The 19,713-nt window shown below is 36.5% G+C and overlaps 1 protein-coding gene across 6 annotated transcripts in view; it reads left to right on the forward strand.

The window, feature by feature from the left end:
* The window catches only part of UVH6 (RAD3-like DNA-binding helicase protein), a 100,629-nt gene that overhangs the window by 11,325 nt on the left and 69,591 nt on the right, over positions 1-19,713 (forward strand). For all 6 annotated transcript variants that reach the window (XM_089807394.1, XM_089807396.1, XM_089807395.1 and 3 more), the window contains exon 7: positions 8,857-8,981. In XM_089807394.1, the coding sequence (XP_089663520.1) occupies positions 8,857-8,981 (125 nt within the window). The remainder of the gene's footprint in view (positions 1-8,856; positions 8,982-19,713) is intronic.

Raw genomic sequence — 19,713 nt, forward strand, 5'->3', positions numbered from 1 at the left:
CTCAGAGGAGGAACACGTGATTGAATTACATTGTTTGCCTTCACATCTACCCACTTTATGAATTTCTTCAATGATTTGCATGATTTCTTGTACCTTTGAACCACAGTTATCTTCTTCATAAGTGGCTGCCCCACTCGTTTGATTTTCAGTTTTGTGGATGGAGTAATGTGTTAAACTCAATTGAAGGTATAGTTCATCTACCTCACTCTCCTTGTCCTTTCCAAATTTTATGGCTAGATCTCTATCCATTAATAATTGCAAGTAATCGTATTTTATCATTTTCAAAGTTTCAACAAAGTATGTAAGAGAGAACTTGTGCCACCACATACATTACCATGTCTCTCTTCTATCACAATCTTCCGCATGAGATCCTCAACCAATTTGGAAGAATCATCCATCCTTGTCAACACTTGGACAATCTTGTCATCTTTGACCAAAAGCATATCCAATAAGTCAAGGAGTGATAATGGTTTTTAACCATCTCTTTCGAATATAAGTCGGCTACTCTCCATAGAATTTTTTGATTTTTCATCACCTAGGGGAATAATATTTTCAGATATTTCCTCTAACTCAATGCGTGCTATGTCATCTATCCTGGCAACATTGCGGTCCATTTGCTCCTCCTCAAAACTTGACATAATTTCTAGCCTAGTATCACCATAAAATTTATCCAAGTTAATTTCCATGTCACCAAATAAGATGCTGGTATTTTACATGTCTAAACAAGATGGGTAGTTGCCAACATTGGTGGTTTGGTCAACTTTTCTACTTGGGCCATCAATATGCTCATTAGGACTAGTGTAAACAACTTCATAAGTTACTTCTGTCTCCCAATTACCCATTAGTACACTTTTTCCATCATTAGTATTTTGCATATTATCATGCGAAGGTTGCTCTTCTTTTTTTGTACTATTATCAATTTGATTGATATCTTCCTTATGCAGATTTCTGAAACCGTCCTCTGCAAGGAGATCTCGAGCCAAATCATAGCATTTGTTCCTTATCGTATCTGTCTTGTTTTGCAACTCTAGCTAAAGGTGCACATAATCAATGAAAGGAAATTCTTTTTGAAGCTTTAGTGGGAATTTTTTATAATCATCGTACAAACTCCTTACTTCAGTTTTAATATCAAGCTAGAAGTCTCGTCCCACTTCCTCTATCATGTAGCTTTTCATGTGCCTGAGATGGACCCAATCTTGTTTCATATGTTCTTACTTGTCGGGTTTCTTTTGCAAACTGCACCTATTTTGATTAGCGTAGCTGATTTCAAGACCAGTTGGCATGCATTAAACTGCTGTAGATTAGCTGTTCCACTATGGTTGTTTATTAAATTTGATACCACTACAATGAGCTTTACTAAATTTGACCACTGAGTTTTGATCTTGGAACTGGGGTATTTTGACAAACACTTGTCATGCAATCTTAATTCTCTTCAATGTATAAATGTTCTGAAAACAATCTGTGTCACTACTTGGAATTAAGACTAGGGACTAAATGTTAACCATCAGTAAATACATTGAAAATCCACCCTGAAAGAAAATCTGATAGAAATAACATTAATCATTCATTCTAATGCGGACAATAGGAAACAATATACTCTTCGTTGTATTCCAGAAGTTATACTAGAATAACACAGTAATGATAGATAAAAACAAATTGCAAGGAAGTGGATTGATAAAGGCAGACCCGTATTGAGGTTGGACTGAGGACAACCTGTGACTGGAACAATATACTTCTTTCACGCTGCTACATGACATTCCCCACTGCGTAGGAAAAGATATGGCGCTTTCCCTTAGACTTGATTGTCAACTACACCCTTCAATCCTGTACCTTTTTTCTGCTTCTCTTTGAGGGCTTCTCTCTCAAAGGTTCTCTGTCTTTTCTAGCTTCAAAAATTTTAGGCCCTTCCTTCAGCTCATCTGTGATTGCTTCTGTTCCATCTGTCAAGGCATCTTTCTGAAGAAAAGAATCCCAACTCAAAGAAAGCATTTATGATGTTGGAATTTGATTGATCGTGTTAGCACTGTAAAAGCTTTAGAAAGAGCGATTCCAAATGAAATGCAAGTTGCAGGAGCCAGGACTAGCATAAGCCGCGCAGTTACGTTATAAAAGTATACTGATGTCACAATGTAGAGAACCAAAAATGAGCTTGCATCAGACAATGTTAGGAAACATGTAATGATGCCAACGGGTACTAGAAATGCTAGAACATTTATATCCATAAAATATGAAGGCCATGTAGGTGGTTGATGTTTACTAACACTCGCAATGATAGGAATATACTTGTTGGCATACTGTACTATGCTTGGCTAAATTTTATAATAGAGTTCTGAAACTGTAACTGAGATACTGAGAATATCCTTCGTGAACGTATTTGAAGTTGAATCTATAGCTCTGTGGGTTTTGATGTCTTAACCAAGCGACCGACCATCCTTTGAGGCCGCTTCTTGTATGCTAGCGGAAGGATGCTGTCAATATTGGTGAAGAATCTCCTTCCTACGGGGGCCTGAACTAATGCGTATTACTCCACTTCTTATGCGTCCACCTTGTCTAGCTGTGTGAAGATATTGCCATGTGAGTTGTGACTACTGTATTCATGTGAGTCTAACATTCCGACTTGGAGCAGAGCCGCTGCTAGCCTCTACTCGACTGTTAGCCTTTACCTGTCACGGGTCAGTGTTTTATTGCTGCCGATGAGTATCATGACCACGTGCAAAATACCGTATAGGAGGTCACGCCGACAGTCTTTACATTTGCATGGTAAGGAAGAACGATATCTTACTGCATTGTGACCCTCTCCTGAAACCCTCTCCTGAAACTGTGAGTCCACTAACCCGTCCACGTTGTGCTCAGGAAAACTGATGTCGTGAGCTCCGTCTGAACCTGCTCTCTTGCCACGGTGACTGACTCTCCTCTTGCCACTGTGGGAGGACCACCGATAACCAAGGCCACGGTTGGGAGTGAGGATATTTGTAGAGATGATTGAGCTTTGGGAAATATAAAATTTCAACCTGTCGCTACTTACTCCAAACTATCTGTAATGTTAATAGTGTCCTTTCTCAGAGTAGCCCCTCACCGTGTTTCTCATGCCCAAATTATATACTAAAATCACCCATGTGAACTCCAACAAATGCAAATATTATTAAAAATTCTATATGCCATACCAACCTGTATATGTTCAAAACTTATTTGTGCTAACTTGATAACCCACAGGAAATCTTGGATATCCAATAACCTTTGAATGATCTGTTGTAGACTCCAATAAGAAGATTGGGGCTACGTCCAGCTTCTAACGTCTCAAGGGTTTTCGTCCTTGAGATTTTGACCAATCACATTAAAGCAACCAGAACTTGCAATATTTCTCTTTTTAAAATTCTTCTATGTTTTCCCTCTACAATTTAATTGTTGATATAATTTCACAGGCTGGTAGGATGCATGGCTCTGATACCACTATAATATCCCCTTCCAGATATTTACTAAAAACCCTTGATATTAAACCAACAAATTTAAAACCAAACAGTAAACCGATATTTGATATAAATTCCAAAACGTTAATTGATTTATAACCAGTAGATATGCATACGAGAAAACCCATAAAAGTGTGTTTATTTCCTCCAATATTCAGAAGTACATATATAAACCAACAATTAACACAAATAGTTGCCAAATAAGGTTATTGTATTATACATCAGCAATACAATAACACACAACAATTCAGAAAATCCAATCTTATAAATAGAAATAATAGTCAAATTGACACTATATATAAAACCTGTAAGAGGTCTAGGTTTGCATCTAACTTCCAAAGCTTCTTCAAGGGTTTGTGTCCTTGAAGAGATAACTAGTAACTGTTTCCAGCTCCCAGATTAATACTTGTTTTAATATTATAATCTTCATATCTTCCCTTGTGGAGCTTGTTGTACCTTTATCACTTTTCCCAATGTGATGCACGCTCTTTTAAGCAATGTGGGATAAAGCACTTTTTTTGTCTTTTAGTCACTTAAGTGAACATAGTACCTTTTAAAAAAAATAAAGTGACAAGTTAAATGCACTTTAATAGTCTCTTAGTCAGTAAGCCCTATAATCATCAGGCATTAAAATAACTGATCAAACGAACTTGGATAAGCACGCGCAATAGCTCGTTAGAAAGCTCTTAGCGAGACACTTCCAAACCAACACTGGGATATCAAGAACATTGAGCTTTGTTTACTAATGAAAAATAGTAAGTATCCTAACAATCTGCCAAAACTGCTCTGATGGGTTTGAAATTGGAAAGGTCTAGGTCAAACCCTGAACTGAACCCCGTAAAGAACTTTTTTGCCCCCGAAACCTAGGCGAAGTGAGCCGGCAACACAGAATTATAATGTCCCCAAAAAGGGGGACATTACACAACTCCCCTAAACACCCCCAAATAGCCAGAGATTTACAGGTTTGTTTTGAGTAGTTATTTAAATTGACGTTTTTAATGTTAAATTAAATAAAGGAGACATGCTCTTTAAATAGATTTACAAACACGATGGTTCTAAGTGAAACAATTGTGAACTAAAGCTAGAATAGGAAATTTCGTAGAGTAACTAAGATGAAAATTAAAGAAACATTACAATATTTTAATACCCTCCCTTAATGGTCATCGTTTTAACAGTTCTATTGAAAATAATCTACAGGTCTTTTGGTGACAAATCTATAGAAGGTTACCCCACTTCTGGTCACGAATCTATAGAAGGGTACCCCCACTTCTGGTCATGAATGCATAGAGAAGGCTGCTCCATTCTCTTTCAGAATGTGCTGCAAAATAAGCCTGCTGCTGAAACCTCCTTGATTCTGCAGAATTTCTGGAAATGACCAAGATATGCTGGGAAACAAAGCTATCACTCCTTGCAGCTAGAGACATTGAAATTGATTGAACATTAATTTATCATGACTCAATCTCATATTGACTGAACATTATGTAATGTCCCCTTCGGGACTTCATCTCATATGATGAACAATTAGTCCAACTTTGATTGCTTGTTAGGAATTAGACTTTAATCGTTTCCTAGTTCATTAGCTTAATATATTTCCTTCCTCTTAATTTTTAACAGTCTTTTTCCACTTGAATCAGTGATTCATTCCTTAAATACCTAAAAGATATCATTTAAATTATTCCCAATTTACTTACTATCTCTAATATTCACATTCCTTTCATTTTCTTATATATTAATAAGATATCCTTTATCATTTGTTTTTGCTTATTAATTTAATCACCTTATTTTCACACTCCGTAATTTCTTTCACCCTTTATCCTCCTTTATAACACCGATATTCTATTTACCACTTAAGATGATGCGGAGTCCATTAATATTTGTCCATGTATGATTATTTCCTTTTTGATGCTTAATTCCTCCCTTTTATTACCGTCTTCTCCTCCCGTATTGGTGTTTTTTTGTTTCTATTTCCTATTCAAGGTTTTGGACATTATTAGTTGTGTACCTAAGATGCCCACTCCTTGTCAGCTCCCTCTATGTTGTTTTATAGGTCATGTCTTTCATCTTCTATGTTCCACGTTTTGACTTTCCTTATTATTTCCTTTTCAATGGTTTTACTCACTCTATCGAGTTTTTCTTCATTTCATCGCAGGTTTTATTATTATTATTATTATGTTTGCTTGTTTTTATTGGTGCCTATTATCTCCTTCTTGGTCTCCATGTGCACTTCATTATTTTTTATATCCTCACTCTATTTTTGGGCTGAAGTCTCTTCCTTATCCTCATTTTTAATTTATTGTTGCCTCATGCGATTTCCTTGCTAAGTTGCAGCTTTCTAACTTTATTTCTACCTTCCTTTATTATTTTCTGCTCTCTTTCCATATCATTCGAATACATTAAGAGGGCTCATATATATATGTGCCGAGATGCCCAAAATGGGACCAACGTGTCTTTTCATGTTGATCTTGCCTGTCCAAAAGGTATTATCATGTAATTGATTTATAATGTCAATCAGTTAATATGGTCTTTTAAACAGAGATTAGATTTTATTATTAGTATAAATAATAATAGAATTTTATATGGGATTTATATTATTTTTTGAATTTCTTTATATTTGATCGTTGTGGTGATTTACCATCAACTCTTTCATTTTTGGTTATTTGGAAATATAACGATCTCGTAATATGATGAAGATGATGTGACTATTTATTCAATATTTAATGATTTCATTATTTTGATAGGGTAACAATATATTTGAATGGTATTAGTAATTGTCATTAATATAAGATAGATCAATGATGATATCATACATTATGAAATTGTATCTTAGTTAGGCATTATATTACTCAGAATTACTGTTATATATTCATTCAGTGTTTTAACTGTTTTAAGTATGGGGACCCATTTAAGAGGGTCATGACACATTAATTAGCGTTAATAAATTTCCAGGCATTACACCATCGAAAACAAATCATTAATAGTAGCATTTGCCGATCTTTCCTTAATTATCAGTGTAATGGCCCTTTTTAAGATAATATATTAATTTGGGACAATTACCTTGAATTCTCTATTCTTACTATGAATTACAATCTATGATACAAATTGTGTAATTGATTAGATATATATGAGAATATGATTTCAAGAGCAATATATATGCTAGATCACTTGTAGGATAGTTGTTCTTATTATATGGTTAGTATAATTATGACTTCTATGTTTGATTGGACAATTTGATGTATACTAGATGACTTGATCTTATATAATTGCACTTTGTGCTATTAGATGCTCTCTTCTATATCTGATATGACTGATTTGAGTATGCATGGTGATGCTTTCTTCTATATCTTGATGTGCAATAGCTTTCTTTGATTTGACAATGGGAGATATGCTTAAATATTGTCTTATAATTGCTTATAGTGATTGAGTTTCTAATTCTGATATAATCCTTCAATATATGCAATGTAGAGGTATGACAATATCGCTTGAAGCAATATGTTTCTTTTTCAGATATGGATATATATATGCTTGTGGCAAATATTGATGCTGTTTCTGATATGATTGATTATTCCTTGCAACAATGGCACTGTCCTTGATCTCACTTTGTATGTATGCAGTTGGTTAATGCCAATAAGACAATCACTTAACTAAGCACATCCAAGAATGGATAAAGTAAGAGATAAAAGTGCCCAATGATTATTGGTGGAATGAATTCAACCCCATATATATGATGGAAGGGTTGCCTTTCTACAGACATGTCTCTCCATATGTTTCTCCTTAAGAAAATAGCATCCTTCCATGATAATTGGTTAATCCAAATTATTTAATCATATTGCCATTGTTGCTATAATATCAGTTACTTCATACTCGATAGTTTGCATTTACCTTTTTTATAATTTTACCAAATATCTGCCACTTAATAAGAATCCTTTGCTTAGTGATTTGTGATGGTTAATGAATGATCCTTTGTCTTTTCCTTAAATCGGTTTAAATATATAAATTTGTTTCCGAATTAATATTGATCTTCATCGTTAGCTAATGCTAACTATATTGCTGATGTTAGACATAGTGATTCTCATTGATCTAATCATCTTCTCTCTCAAATAGGTGCTGCTTAAATCACTGTCTTTTCATTAATATTAATCAGAGCTTTCTATACTTCATTGATCCCTTTCTTTCATAAACCTTAGTCAGACCGATTACTGATCAACAATCTGCTGTTGTCATCTATGAATATGCATTGACTGAGATGCAATGATGTGTTACGTGTTTTCTCCATTGGTGTATGTGACTGATCTACATAATACTGATATAGTTTTCATTAATATTGTTGTCCTTCATTGGATGGATCTTCAACAATTGTTTCATATACAATTGATCTGAAGCAGTTGGTTTCTTTTGTCTTATGTTGAATGCTCAATACTTGATGGTCGATCTTCGCCAGCATGATGATAGTGACGATTGACTTAATGTCTATAGCTGATTGGTTCATAAGGGTGTAACATTTATAGACCATTGCAATCCATATTCTACCTTGTATGATGATTGTTGATTAGGATGCACAGATGGTAGTCATGTCATCTACTTGAGTCTTCTTCATGTAATAATGATTGATTGACTTAATGTCTACAGCTGATTGGTTCATAAGGGTGTAACATTTATAGACCATTGCAATCCATATTCTACCTTGTATGATGATTGTTGATTAGGATGCACAGATGTAGTCATGTCATCTACTTGAGTCTTCTTCATGTACTAATGATTACTTAATCTCATGGAGATGCTGGTTACTATCTCTATTTGGAAAGATGATTATTTCCTTGATGATGCTTATTGAGACATCATTCATCTTGGATTCTGCATTAACCTTATATGTCATAATGCTACTGAGGGAAATAGTTGTATGCATAAGATTTCACGATTTTCAATGCTTTTTTTCTCAAACCAAATCAATATCCAAGCATAATCATAATTTGTTCTCTCTTCTTCTTTTAAGGATCCATCTTGTGACCCTTCACATCCCCCTTGTGTCTTCCATCCTATTTCCCTTTTGTCAACTTTTACCCTTTTTAATTAAAAGAGACCTTTTAAATAGCTTTAATTTAACTCCAAAGTCACTTTTAATTATTTTATAGGTTGAACTTGTAATTTTCTAATGTTCCCAAAAAAGGGACATTACATTTCAATTGTCTTTGGATCCGTTAAAAATATGGAATAAATGGTTGCTTGGTAATCAGTTTGAAGACCATTTGTGGGTTGTGTTGAGCTTCAATTTAAACATTTCAAATTTTATTTTTTTAATTCATTGGTTTTGACTTAAAAACACAAAATAAGCACTAACATTCTTGCAAGCAAGATACTACACTAAGCTAAAGCCATGCATTTCTTGATGCAGGATATCATGCAACATAAGCTAGTTTTTATTGAGACACAAGATGTTGTAGAAACAACTTTGGCATTGGATAACTACCGTAGGGCATGTGATTGTGGACGAGGTGCTGTATTCTTTTCTGTTGCAAGGTACATCTTTCTCTCTATTTCCTTATTTCAGTCGGGTGAAAGTAATTAATTAATGTATACACAATATCCTTTCATCATGCATTGTTACGTGGTACTTTCATGATCCATTTTTTGTTGGACTTGTCATGGCCTCACTACTTGACGTGGCTAATTCAATGCTAATAGTTAAAATTGTTTGAAAGGTTATTTGATGGTTTTTGTGTGTGAAGTTCAAGCATTAAAAATAAATAAATGATTGTTTAATATCAGAACACAAAATCAGATAACATTTGAAGTTTATATTTGAAGAGGTAACTTCCATGAGAACAGAGACACGAGAATAAGATAAAGACATAATGCTGTAACAGTACTCATATACGAGAGAGATTTGTGACTGTTAGTTCACTTAATTTACCATTAGATTTTTTTAGCAGTAATGAAGTATTTCTTAACATTCTTTGGATGACAGATCATGCACCCATACCAAAGGCCATTAAATAGCTGTCACGATTTTTTTCCTTTTAGTCCACAATGGGTTTTAGATTAGTGTATTATTCTTTTATCACTCTGTTTGTAAAAGCCCCTCTTTTAATGTGGATGCTGGAAATTTGTGTGAGAGAAGAATTCCTTATTTACACATCTTTTCGGTCTTTATAAATAAACTTCTGTGTTGTATATCTTTTTAATTGTAATATCCGCGATTGAGCTGGGCCGACCAAGCAAGTGTTTTTTATTAATTTTTTTTTTCTTTGGGTGGCTGACTTGGGAGGCCTTAGGTTGGTATATATGGATGTTAGTGTTTCCATATTGGAACACAATTTGGTTTTTGGAATAAGAAAAAAACGATCTGTTGGCCTGAGGGCGTAGCTGCTCAGCGTCAGTACTTAGGGTGCGTAGCCTTTCTTGGGACGAATTTGTAACTTTCAGTTGTTTGTTTCTGCCCTAGCACATTTCAGTGGTATCAGAGCCTAGTTTCTTTGCCAGCCTATGGAGATGTTATGCGATTGAGTCAAAGAGATCAGTGCGCTCTTGAAAGAGAACAAAAGAGGGCAACAATGAATTTATCAAGGATAGGAGGCAGTAGTAATAAGATGGACAAGGATGAACAACTTTTCAATTTCATAAGTCAAATGCAGGACCAAATGACCAAACAGCAGGAGTAGAATAACCAATTGATGCAAACAGTATTGCAGACTATGAGAGACATGGGTGGCATATCTGCATCCAACAATGGGACGGAAGGCAATGGTTCCGAGTCACAGAACAAAGACACATGCCCTACATAGCCTTCATTCATACCCAAACAGGTCCTCAGCAATGGAGGTGAAGAACTAAGGCTTGCGGAAGGAGATCTCGACGCCAGCATGGAGGCTTATATGAAGATTGATCCAGAAATATGACAACTCCCATTTATCCAGTTTCACAACTTAAAGAATGGATCAACGGGAAGTCAAACGAACCGTTTTTTCAACATCTGCAGAATAGGATGTCTAGGTTGATACTGCCAACATTTGATGGTACAGAAAAAGGTTTAGCACAAGAATGGATCCAAAAGTTAGACACCTACTTTTCTCTCAGCCCCATGGCAGAAGATGAGGCTATCAAGTTTGCAATTTTGCACTTGGAAGGTTTAGCTCACAAATGGTGGCATCGCGGCTTGGTTACTCAAGGGTTCAGGCAAATAACTACATACGCTGAATTCACCCAGAAATTGACAGAAAGGTTCAATAGGAAAGATCCTGAAAGCTACTTCTAGGAGCTCACTAGGCTCAAGTAGATAGGCATTGTGGAAGACTATGTGGCAGACTTCTAGAGGCTTGTAGTTATGGTGACAGATGTTTCAGAAAAAAGATTCACGTTCCTATTCATTGAAGGCTTGTCAGAATCAACACGAGGACTTGTAAGGGCTTTCGAGCCAGCCATGTTAGAAGAAGCTACCCGAAGAGCATTAAACTTGGAAGACTCCACCAAGAAAGGCAAGATGGGGGTCAGGAACATACCAGCAATATAGCCAACCAAGCCTGTCTTTAAAACCAGCCCGGCCAATCAGCCACCCAAAGTTCCTCTTCAAGGGCCTCATGAGATGTCAAGAAATGAACTTCAGAAGAAGGGTCTGTGTTTCTATTGCAAGGATAAGTGGACTAACAATCATAGGTGTCAAGGAAGGAGTCAAGTTTACTACATAGAAATACACACTGAGGACGAATCCCAAGAAGATGAAGTAACCACCAATGAAGATGAGCAAGAGGTTGTAGTTGAAGGAGAAAACATAGGAGGTACTTTGGCAACACTTTCAACAACAATCATAGGTGTCAAGGAAGGAGTCAAGTTTACTACATAGAAATACACACTGAGGACGAATCCCAAGAAGATGAAGTAACCACCAATGAAGAAGAGCAAGAGGTTGTAGTTGAAGGAGAAAACATAGGAGGTACTTTGGCAACACTTTCAATAGCCCCTCGATACAAGTCATTCCGAGTTAGAGGAGTACTTCGATGACAGCGAGTGATAGTATTGATAGATGCAGGAGCTACTCACAACTTTATTGACACTAAGATAGTGCTCAGGATGCATTTGGAGACCAAGCATTTTGAAGGGTTTGATGTTGCTGCCGCTGGAAGCATCCTTACCTGCACCACTCGAGTGAACCAGATGGAGTTCAACACTCGGGGGTATCAAAATTCGAGATGACTTCTATGTGGTGGACATAGGTGATATCGAGGTAGTCATAGGAGTTCAATGGCTCCAAATATTGGGAGAATATAGGATCAATCACTGTACAATGGAGCTTAAGTTTGAATGGGACGGAAAGAAGTGGTCCTCAAAGGCCTTTCACAAAACGGGCCTATGATGGTTTCTGTTAAAATAATAGAGAGATTCTTTCATAGAGAGGAGTTAGCTTGGGCAGTTGAGTGCTTGGTCATGGATCCACGTTCAACAAAGGAGGAAGATGTTTTCCCTACCGACATTCAACAAATTCTGGACAAACCCGTTACAGGGTTACCACCTGATAGAGGCTTTCAGCATGTGATAGAGCTCGAGGAAGGGGCCAAACCCGTTATCACCACCCCATATTGACACCCATGAATATATAAGGAAGAGATTGAGAAAGCCATCAAGGCTGTTGGAAATGGGGCTCATAAGGCCAAGTTCAAGCCCCTTTGCATCATCAGTTGTGCTGGTCAAAAAGAAGGATGGGACATTCCAGATGTGCATTGATTATAGAGCCCTCAACAAGAAGACGATAAAAAACCGCTACCCAATCCCCAAGATCGATGAGTTGATAAACGAATTGTATGGGGCAGTCTATTTCTCCAAGATTGATCTATGTTCTGGGTACCATCAAATTAGAGTTAGAAATGAAGATGTGCAGAAGACTACATTCTGATGTCACTATGGGCATTACGAATTCTTAGTAATACCATTTGGGTTGACCAATGCTCCCACCACATTTCAGTCTTGCACGAATCAGGTATTCAATCTACAGTTGAGGAAGTTTGTGTTGGTCTCCTTTGATGATATTCTAATCTATAGCAAGACTTGGGAGGAGCATTTGAGACATATAGAAGTGGTATTGGATATTCTCGAGAAGAATTCGTTCTATGCCAAGATGTCAAAATGCGCATTCGGGATGACAGAAATCTTATACTTGGGCCACAAGATTAGCACACAAGGGGTTAGTGTAGATGAAGAAAAGATCAAAGTAATTCAGGAATTGGCTGCACCCAAAAATGTAACACAGTTGCGGGGATTTGTGGGCTTATGCAGCTACTATAGAAGGTTTGTAAAGGGTTTCTCACAATTAGCAGCACCATTAACCTATCTAACGAAGAAAGGAGCATTTGCTTGGAGTGACATGGCTCAACAAGCATTCGACAGACTCAGGAAGGTAGTGAGTTCATGCCCCGTTTTAGCTATTCCAGACTTTTCATCTCCTTTCATGTTAGAATGCGATGCTTTAGGGGAGGGCACTGGAGTGGTGCTGATGCAAAATAAGCACCCCATTGCTTATGAAAGTAGGAAGCTCACTGATCCAGAAAGGGGTCTTTCTATCTATGATAAGGAGATGTTGGCTATCATGCACGCCCTTGCAAAGTTCAGACAATACTTGGTATGTGGAAATTTGTAGTGAAGATAGATCATAATAGCTTGAAATATTTCCTCAATCGGCGTGATTTGAACAATTGACAACAGAAATGGGTTAACAAATTCCAAGCTTACGATTTCGATATTGACTATGTGAAAGGCAAAAATAATATTGTGGTAGATGCTCTTTCTAGAAAACCTCACCTTTGTGCTATGACTAATATATCTGCTGATTGGAGAGTAGGGATTACAGTTGAATATGCTAAAGATTCATTTGCTAGTGATGTTTGGGAAGGTAAAATTGTTGATGATAGATACAAGGTAGTCGGTGAACTCATCTTCTACAAAGAGCGAATTTACCTGGTACCATAGTCCAAATTTAAAAACAAGATAATTAGAGCATGTCATGACACTCCTCTTGCAGGCCATCCTAGATTTTTCAAGACTCTCAAGAAGGTGAGAGAGCGTTTCGCATGGAAGGGACTCAAGAAAGATATTTTGCAGCATGTGAGGGAATGTGCACCATGTCAGCAAAATAAAACAGAGCACATCTTCCCAGCTGGGTTATTGCAGCCCCTACCCATTCCTAACCAGAAATGGGAAAGTGTTTCCATGGACTTCATCACAGGCCTTCCAAAGGTGCAAGGTAAGGATTGCATTTACATTGTGGTAGATCGACTTACCAAATATGCACATTTTTATGCCATTCCATCAGACTTCAAGGCTCAGTAGGTTGCAGACTTATTCATGAAAGAGGTTTTTCGTCTTTACAAGCTGCCAAAAAATATTGTGAGTGATAGGGATAGCCAGTTCATCAGCAGGTTTTGGCAAGAACTCTTTCGGTTGGCCCACACAGAACTAACTCCTAGCACCAACTACCACCCCCAAACGGATGGGCAAACAGAGATCGTAAACAAATGGTTTGAGGGATACTTGAGGAACTACGTGACAGGGCAACAAATGGCTTGGGTGAAATGGTTACACCTAGGGGAAATTTCGCTACAACACCACACATCATATGTCAATCAGAATGAGCCTGTTCAAAGCACTCTACGGTTATGAAGCCATCTCCTTCATGAATTTAATTCTTGCTGATAGCCATGTTCCAAGGGCTAAAGATTTGATCCAAGAAAATGTGGATATAATGAACTCCTTGAAGGAGAACTTGCAGCATGCCCAGAATCAACAAAAACTTTACGCAGATCAGCGTAGGACTGAAAGGAGTTTTGAGGTTGTTGATATGTTCTACGTGAGGCTACAGCCATACCATCAGTCATTGCTTAAAGGGAATGGAGCAGAAATATTAAAGCCTAAGTTCTACGGGCCATTCCAAGTCACCGGCAAAATCGGAGAGGTCGCTTATGAGCTCGAGTTACCCCCAGAAAGTAGAATTCATAACATTTTCCATGTGTCATGCCTAAAAAAAGCGATTGGACAGCAGATTACTCCATCCAAGGAGCTGCCGCCACTTGACAATGAAGGGAAACTCATCCTTGAACTTGAGACGGTGCTTGATGTGAGGGAGAAGCGGTTGAGGAACAAGATCATTCCAGAGTATTTGGTGAAATGGAAGAACCTCCCAGTTGAAGATGCTACTTGGGAAGGGTTTGAAATTTTCAAACATCCGAGTTTAAGATTGCTTGAGGAGAAGCAACCATCTGAGGGAAGGGATTGTAATATCCTCGATTGAGTTGGGCCGACCGAGCAAGTGTTTTTTATTAAATTAATTTTTTTTCTTTTTCTGGGTGGCCGACTTGAGAGGCCTTAGGTTGATATATATGGATGTTAATGTTTCCATATTGGAACACAATTTGGTTTTTGGAATAAGAAAAAAACGATCTGTTGGCCTGAGGGCGTAGCTGCTCAGCCTTAGTACTCAGGGTGCATAGCCTCTCTTGGGACGAATTTGTAAATTTCAGTTTTGTTTCTGCCCTAGCACATTCATTTATGATGGTCAAGGTCAAGACGGTTCCATCGCCAGATCCTCCTTTAAAATCTCCAAAGAGCTCGAGGAGATTTTGGAGGGAAGTTTTCTGGGTTCAAACAAAATCATTGATAACCATTTCCTCCATGAATGTGGGCGATTTATGAGGTAAAGGTTAGTTAATTCAAACTTCAGTATGATTACTTGGTGTTTAGGTTTTTGTTTGAGGAAGCTTTCCTTTTGAAGCTCTTTGTTGCAGACCATAATGGCAGCCAGGTGAACTACAGGTAGTGTGAAGGTGATAAACTTGTGAAGGGAGTTGAAGAAAACCCAAAGCGAATGATCTCTAGCTTATGGAGCAGCATGCGCATGAGAGCTAGAGAAGATTAATGCTTCCTTTGCTTTGTATTGAGGTGACATCATATTTATGTGTCTTATTTTTTTGTCTCTCAAAATCTTCATGCTGCTTTAATGAGGACCGTAGAGAGTAGTTATATAGCATTACACGAAAACATGTGGCAGGATGCAACTAAGAAAGTCTGAGTCTGCCATTGCTAGAGCTGCATTTAATGTTGTCAAGGTAGTCCATGAGAAAATAATGTAAAGAATAAAGGAGGGTTTAATGTCAATTTTTGAGATATAAAAATATATAAAGTCTAAAATTTCCAGCTCTTTTCTGAAGTCCTGTCAACCAAAGTTGATGAAAATATTGTCATTGATGTCAATGGGTTTACAATCAAGCCAAGATTGTTAGCATAACCTTCATCAATGTCAAAGTTATAGTAGATGAAGGAGATGACAGATGAGATGTATAGGAAGACAATATGTGATTATGATATCCTATTTATATATTGTATACTCCTATTAAGAAGACAATGATAACTCTTAAGATCAGCATCAATTGATGACATTGAGAAAGAAAACTCTAGTACAGATACAAATCTTGAAAATCCTGATGAGTCAATGGTGAACAACTAACTGGAAACTGCGAATACATTAATAATGTGTAACTGGAGTGATATCCTATTTATATATTGTATACTCCTATTAAGAAGACAATGATAACTCTTAAGATCAGCATCAATTGATGACATTGAGAAAGAAAACTCTAGTACAGATACAAATCTTGAAAATCCTGATAAGTCAATGGTGAACAACTAACTGGAAACTGCGAATACATTAATAATGTGTAACTGGAAACTGCGAAAGCACTTATGAAAATCATCGAAATAATCAAAGAGAATTAACATTAGCCAAGAAGTCTCGATCAAGAGTAGTTGTGAAATACAGAACAACAGGCAGTGACTTGAAGGTAGCTTGATTGATGGTTTATATAAAAGAGAAAGCCCGATAAAATAAAGAAGAATATTATGCTACAAGATGCCACTAATGCAAATAACGATAATGATAAATCCACATCTACAAGGAACGATGGATCAAGATGCTCCCGATAGTCTGAATGAGTAGGCAAAGAAGGCAGAAAATGCGTAAATTGTGAAAGCGACAAACTTCTGAGAAGTATTCAGAGTCACATGAGGACATTCTAAGCTTGTGTGAACATATACAGAGAGTTGAACAGATAAGACTCAACACATTCAACGACATTCAAAGATCGCATGGTAAGGAAAGACAGCGATATGTGTAAAGAAAAACCATAAGAAGAATTATTAATAAGAAATGATAAGTACTTACAAGTGCAATAATGAAAAAACAAGGCCACATTTCTTGGGTTTAAATTTATCAAGTTTGGTAATGAATTGATGCTGTCAGGGGTTTTTCAAGTAATTAAATAAGTCCACCTACATGAACCACATCAGCTGTATAGGTGTCGAGATACCTGGTAGCATCTTAGCGTCTTCAGCTTTGGAGTTTACGGAAACTGTATATTTAATATATTTGTCAACAGTGAGGGAAACTGAGTCTACAGTTATTTCAACAAATGATGTCATGGGTTAATATGATAGATGGTAATATGATAGTCAGTGTTAATATGATAGATGGTAATGATGCATGACGGTAAGATTAGCAGTATCATTTTTAAAGAAAGATTTGATTCACCACTGCAGCAATATATAAATAGCATACAATAGCAACATGAATTCGATAACCTATACAGCGACCGGGCCCTGATAATTGCAGAGATTTGCATGATATTTGGAAGGAGAATTAAGCTGCGATTATATTTAAACAGTCCAAACTGAAGACCCATTAAATTGCATATGAAGCGAATGTACACTACAGATGTTAATGTCGAGTTGTTGAACAGTGACCAAGGATATTATGTCAACAGTGGAAATTTATGGCAAGTCCATCATATTTAGATAATCATTTAAAAATACTTAACTGGCGGCAGATTGGTGAAGGCCCTATATTATAAAAAACGAAAAGCAACCATCAAAGATAATTTAAGTTATCATATTAGAAAAAAATAATAAACAAGCACTCATAAAGACAAGATATGTTGATGGTTTAAAATGAATGGAGTTTATTTTTTAGAAAAGGTGTGATCAAACTAAAAAAGGAGAAATGAAAATATGTGATGCCTATAAGAGATGTTTCTCTCTGCCAAAAGACACACCATTCACTTGGAATGAAAGGATATAAAAGACGATGTATTATTTGCAAATAGAAGGGTCAGCAGTTTAGAGATTAATAAGAACAAAAAGAGAAAAGTATATATATATATATATATATATATATATATATATATATATATATATATATATATATATATATATATATATATAAAAAATCAGATTTTTATTTGATGTATATATATTATATATATTCAGCAGTGAAGTGTGAAGTCAGAAGTAAGCAAAATCTAAAAGGTGCAAAAAAGGGAAAGATATAATCAGATTAAAATCTGAATTACACACACACACACACACACGCACACATGTGAATTTGTAATTAAAGAAAAATATATGTATAAGGTTGACTTCAAGGAAAAAAGAGTGTATAACTTCACACAGATATACGAAAAGAAAAATGTGAAATAAAAGTATCCATCATCAGTTGAGCAAGCAATGTTGATAAGGTGGAAAGAACAGTTTGTGTGCAGTGGGTTGGTGCTCAAAGACAACAGTGAGAGGTTGGTGCTTCCTATAGGTTAGTGCCTGCAAAATGTGGGAGTTGGAGCTTCCAGTGAGTCAGTGCTCATAAACATAGGGGTTGGAGCCTAAAAAACAATGTAAAAGGACAAATTTATATAAAAGCAATTATTTTGCCATGGTTTTCTGCTGCATTGGGTTTCCACATAAAACATTGTGTCATTGTGTTCATGTGCATAATTGTTAATTCCACCATTTGAAGTTATTGTCCGGATAAAAGTTTTAAATTGGCAAAATTGTTGATATAGTGATTCACTCTCCCTCTTAGTAGGCTCTTGAAGAGTGTCTTATGGCTGCATCACGTTGTAGCACATTCTTTCAAGTCCCTAAGAGAGAATCGTGACAGCTGTGGGGATAGTTCTGGAGAAAATAATTGCATTGGGCAGTCAGGATGACAATAGATAAGTGTTATGAGGAGCCTTATATATAGAGAGATTGCAGAATTCATTTGTTAGTGCCCGATATGGTCACAGTTTCAAAACTTCAAGTTCAGAGTTTTTGAACCACTTCGAACTTTAGTTCGAAGTAGTTCAAAGTGGTTTGGTGGTTCAGAAATGTTCATCTTGCGAGCTCATGATCGATGGAAGTTGAAGTGCAGATCCTAGCTTCCGATACGAATTAATTTTTGGTATTTGAAAGTCCAACATTTGCAAGATCACATAAACAGATTCAGGAGCTTACAGTGTTGAGTTTGAGATACAGTTCAATACTTCAATTTGTAGTTTCAAACAGTTCAAATTCAGGACAGAAAGCCTGAAGTTCAACATTATTGGACATGTGGCATATACAGGGAAGGACTCAAAGCTCTTAGACATTCATACATATGGACTGTGATTAAAATATCAGTTTAATGGAGCTAGAGAAATAAGTATTGAAGAAGATAATATTGAAGTTTGTATAAGTTGTCAATGGATAACTAAATCCATCATGTTCGGGGCCTACATATCATGAAAATTGGTGATATCCGAGTTGAGGACGACTGCATTGTCATAAAATGGTGATGTCTTCATCATGATTATAATGTTTCAAAGGAAATATAGATGGATAAAAGAAAGGTATCAGATGCAAGATGAGTAAATATATCATTGTCAGTTTTTCAAATGTTTGCTCATAAGGCTCTTGCATTTACACAAGGATTATGATGGTATTCTATGTATCAGATATTACAGGCAGAGATACTGAAATTCTTGAAGGATCGAGAGCAAAACCCATGCAAGAATAATATCAAAGCAAAAAGGGTAGCAGTCTGATGTTTGCAAGTTAAGATACCTTTTCAAATTCAAAACTATTGAACACAGAATGCATATATGGTTATATTAAAATCGGTCAAGCTCAGTGATGATGAAAATGTAAAAGATAGGCACCCACGGCCTGTGCATAGTGACAGTTGAAAATAAAAGCTGTGGATTCATTGCATGCGAATCCAAGTGTTAGAATTCCTAAAGCAAAAATCAATAAGAATGTAGTGATCTATTTCCTAAGGTTCTCAATGAGTGTGTGCATCATATACATGGATAAATTGGAGATTAAGAGCAGTTGTATGAAGAATATTCAAGAATTCAAACTGTCAACATCCCATATGACAATTTGGTTTGGAGCATATCCCGTGTGTACTCACCTGAATACATCC

This window comes from Cupressus sempervirens, chromosome 10, assembly GCF_028749045.1.
Source record: "Cupressus sempervirens isolate cs-2001-9-10 chromosome 10, ASM2874904v1, whole genome shotgun sequence".
NCBI classification, from domain to species: Eukaryota; Viridiplantae; Streptophyta; class Pinopsida; order Cupressales; family Cupressaceae; genus Cupressus; species Cupressus sempervirens.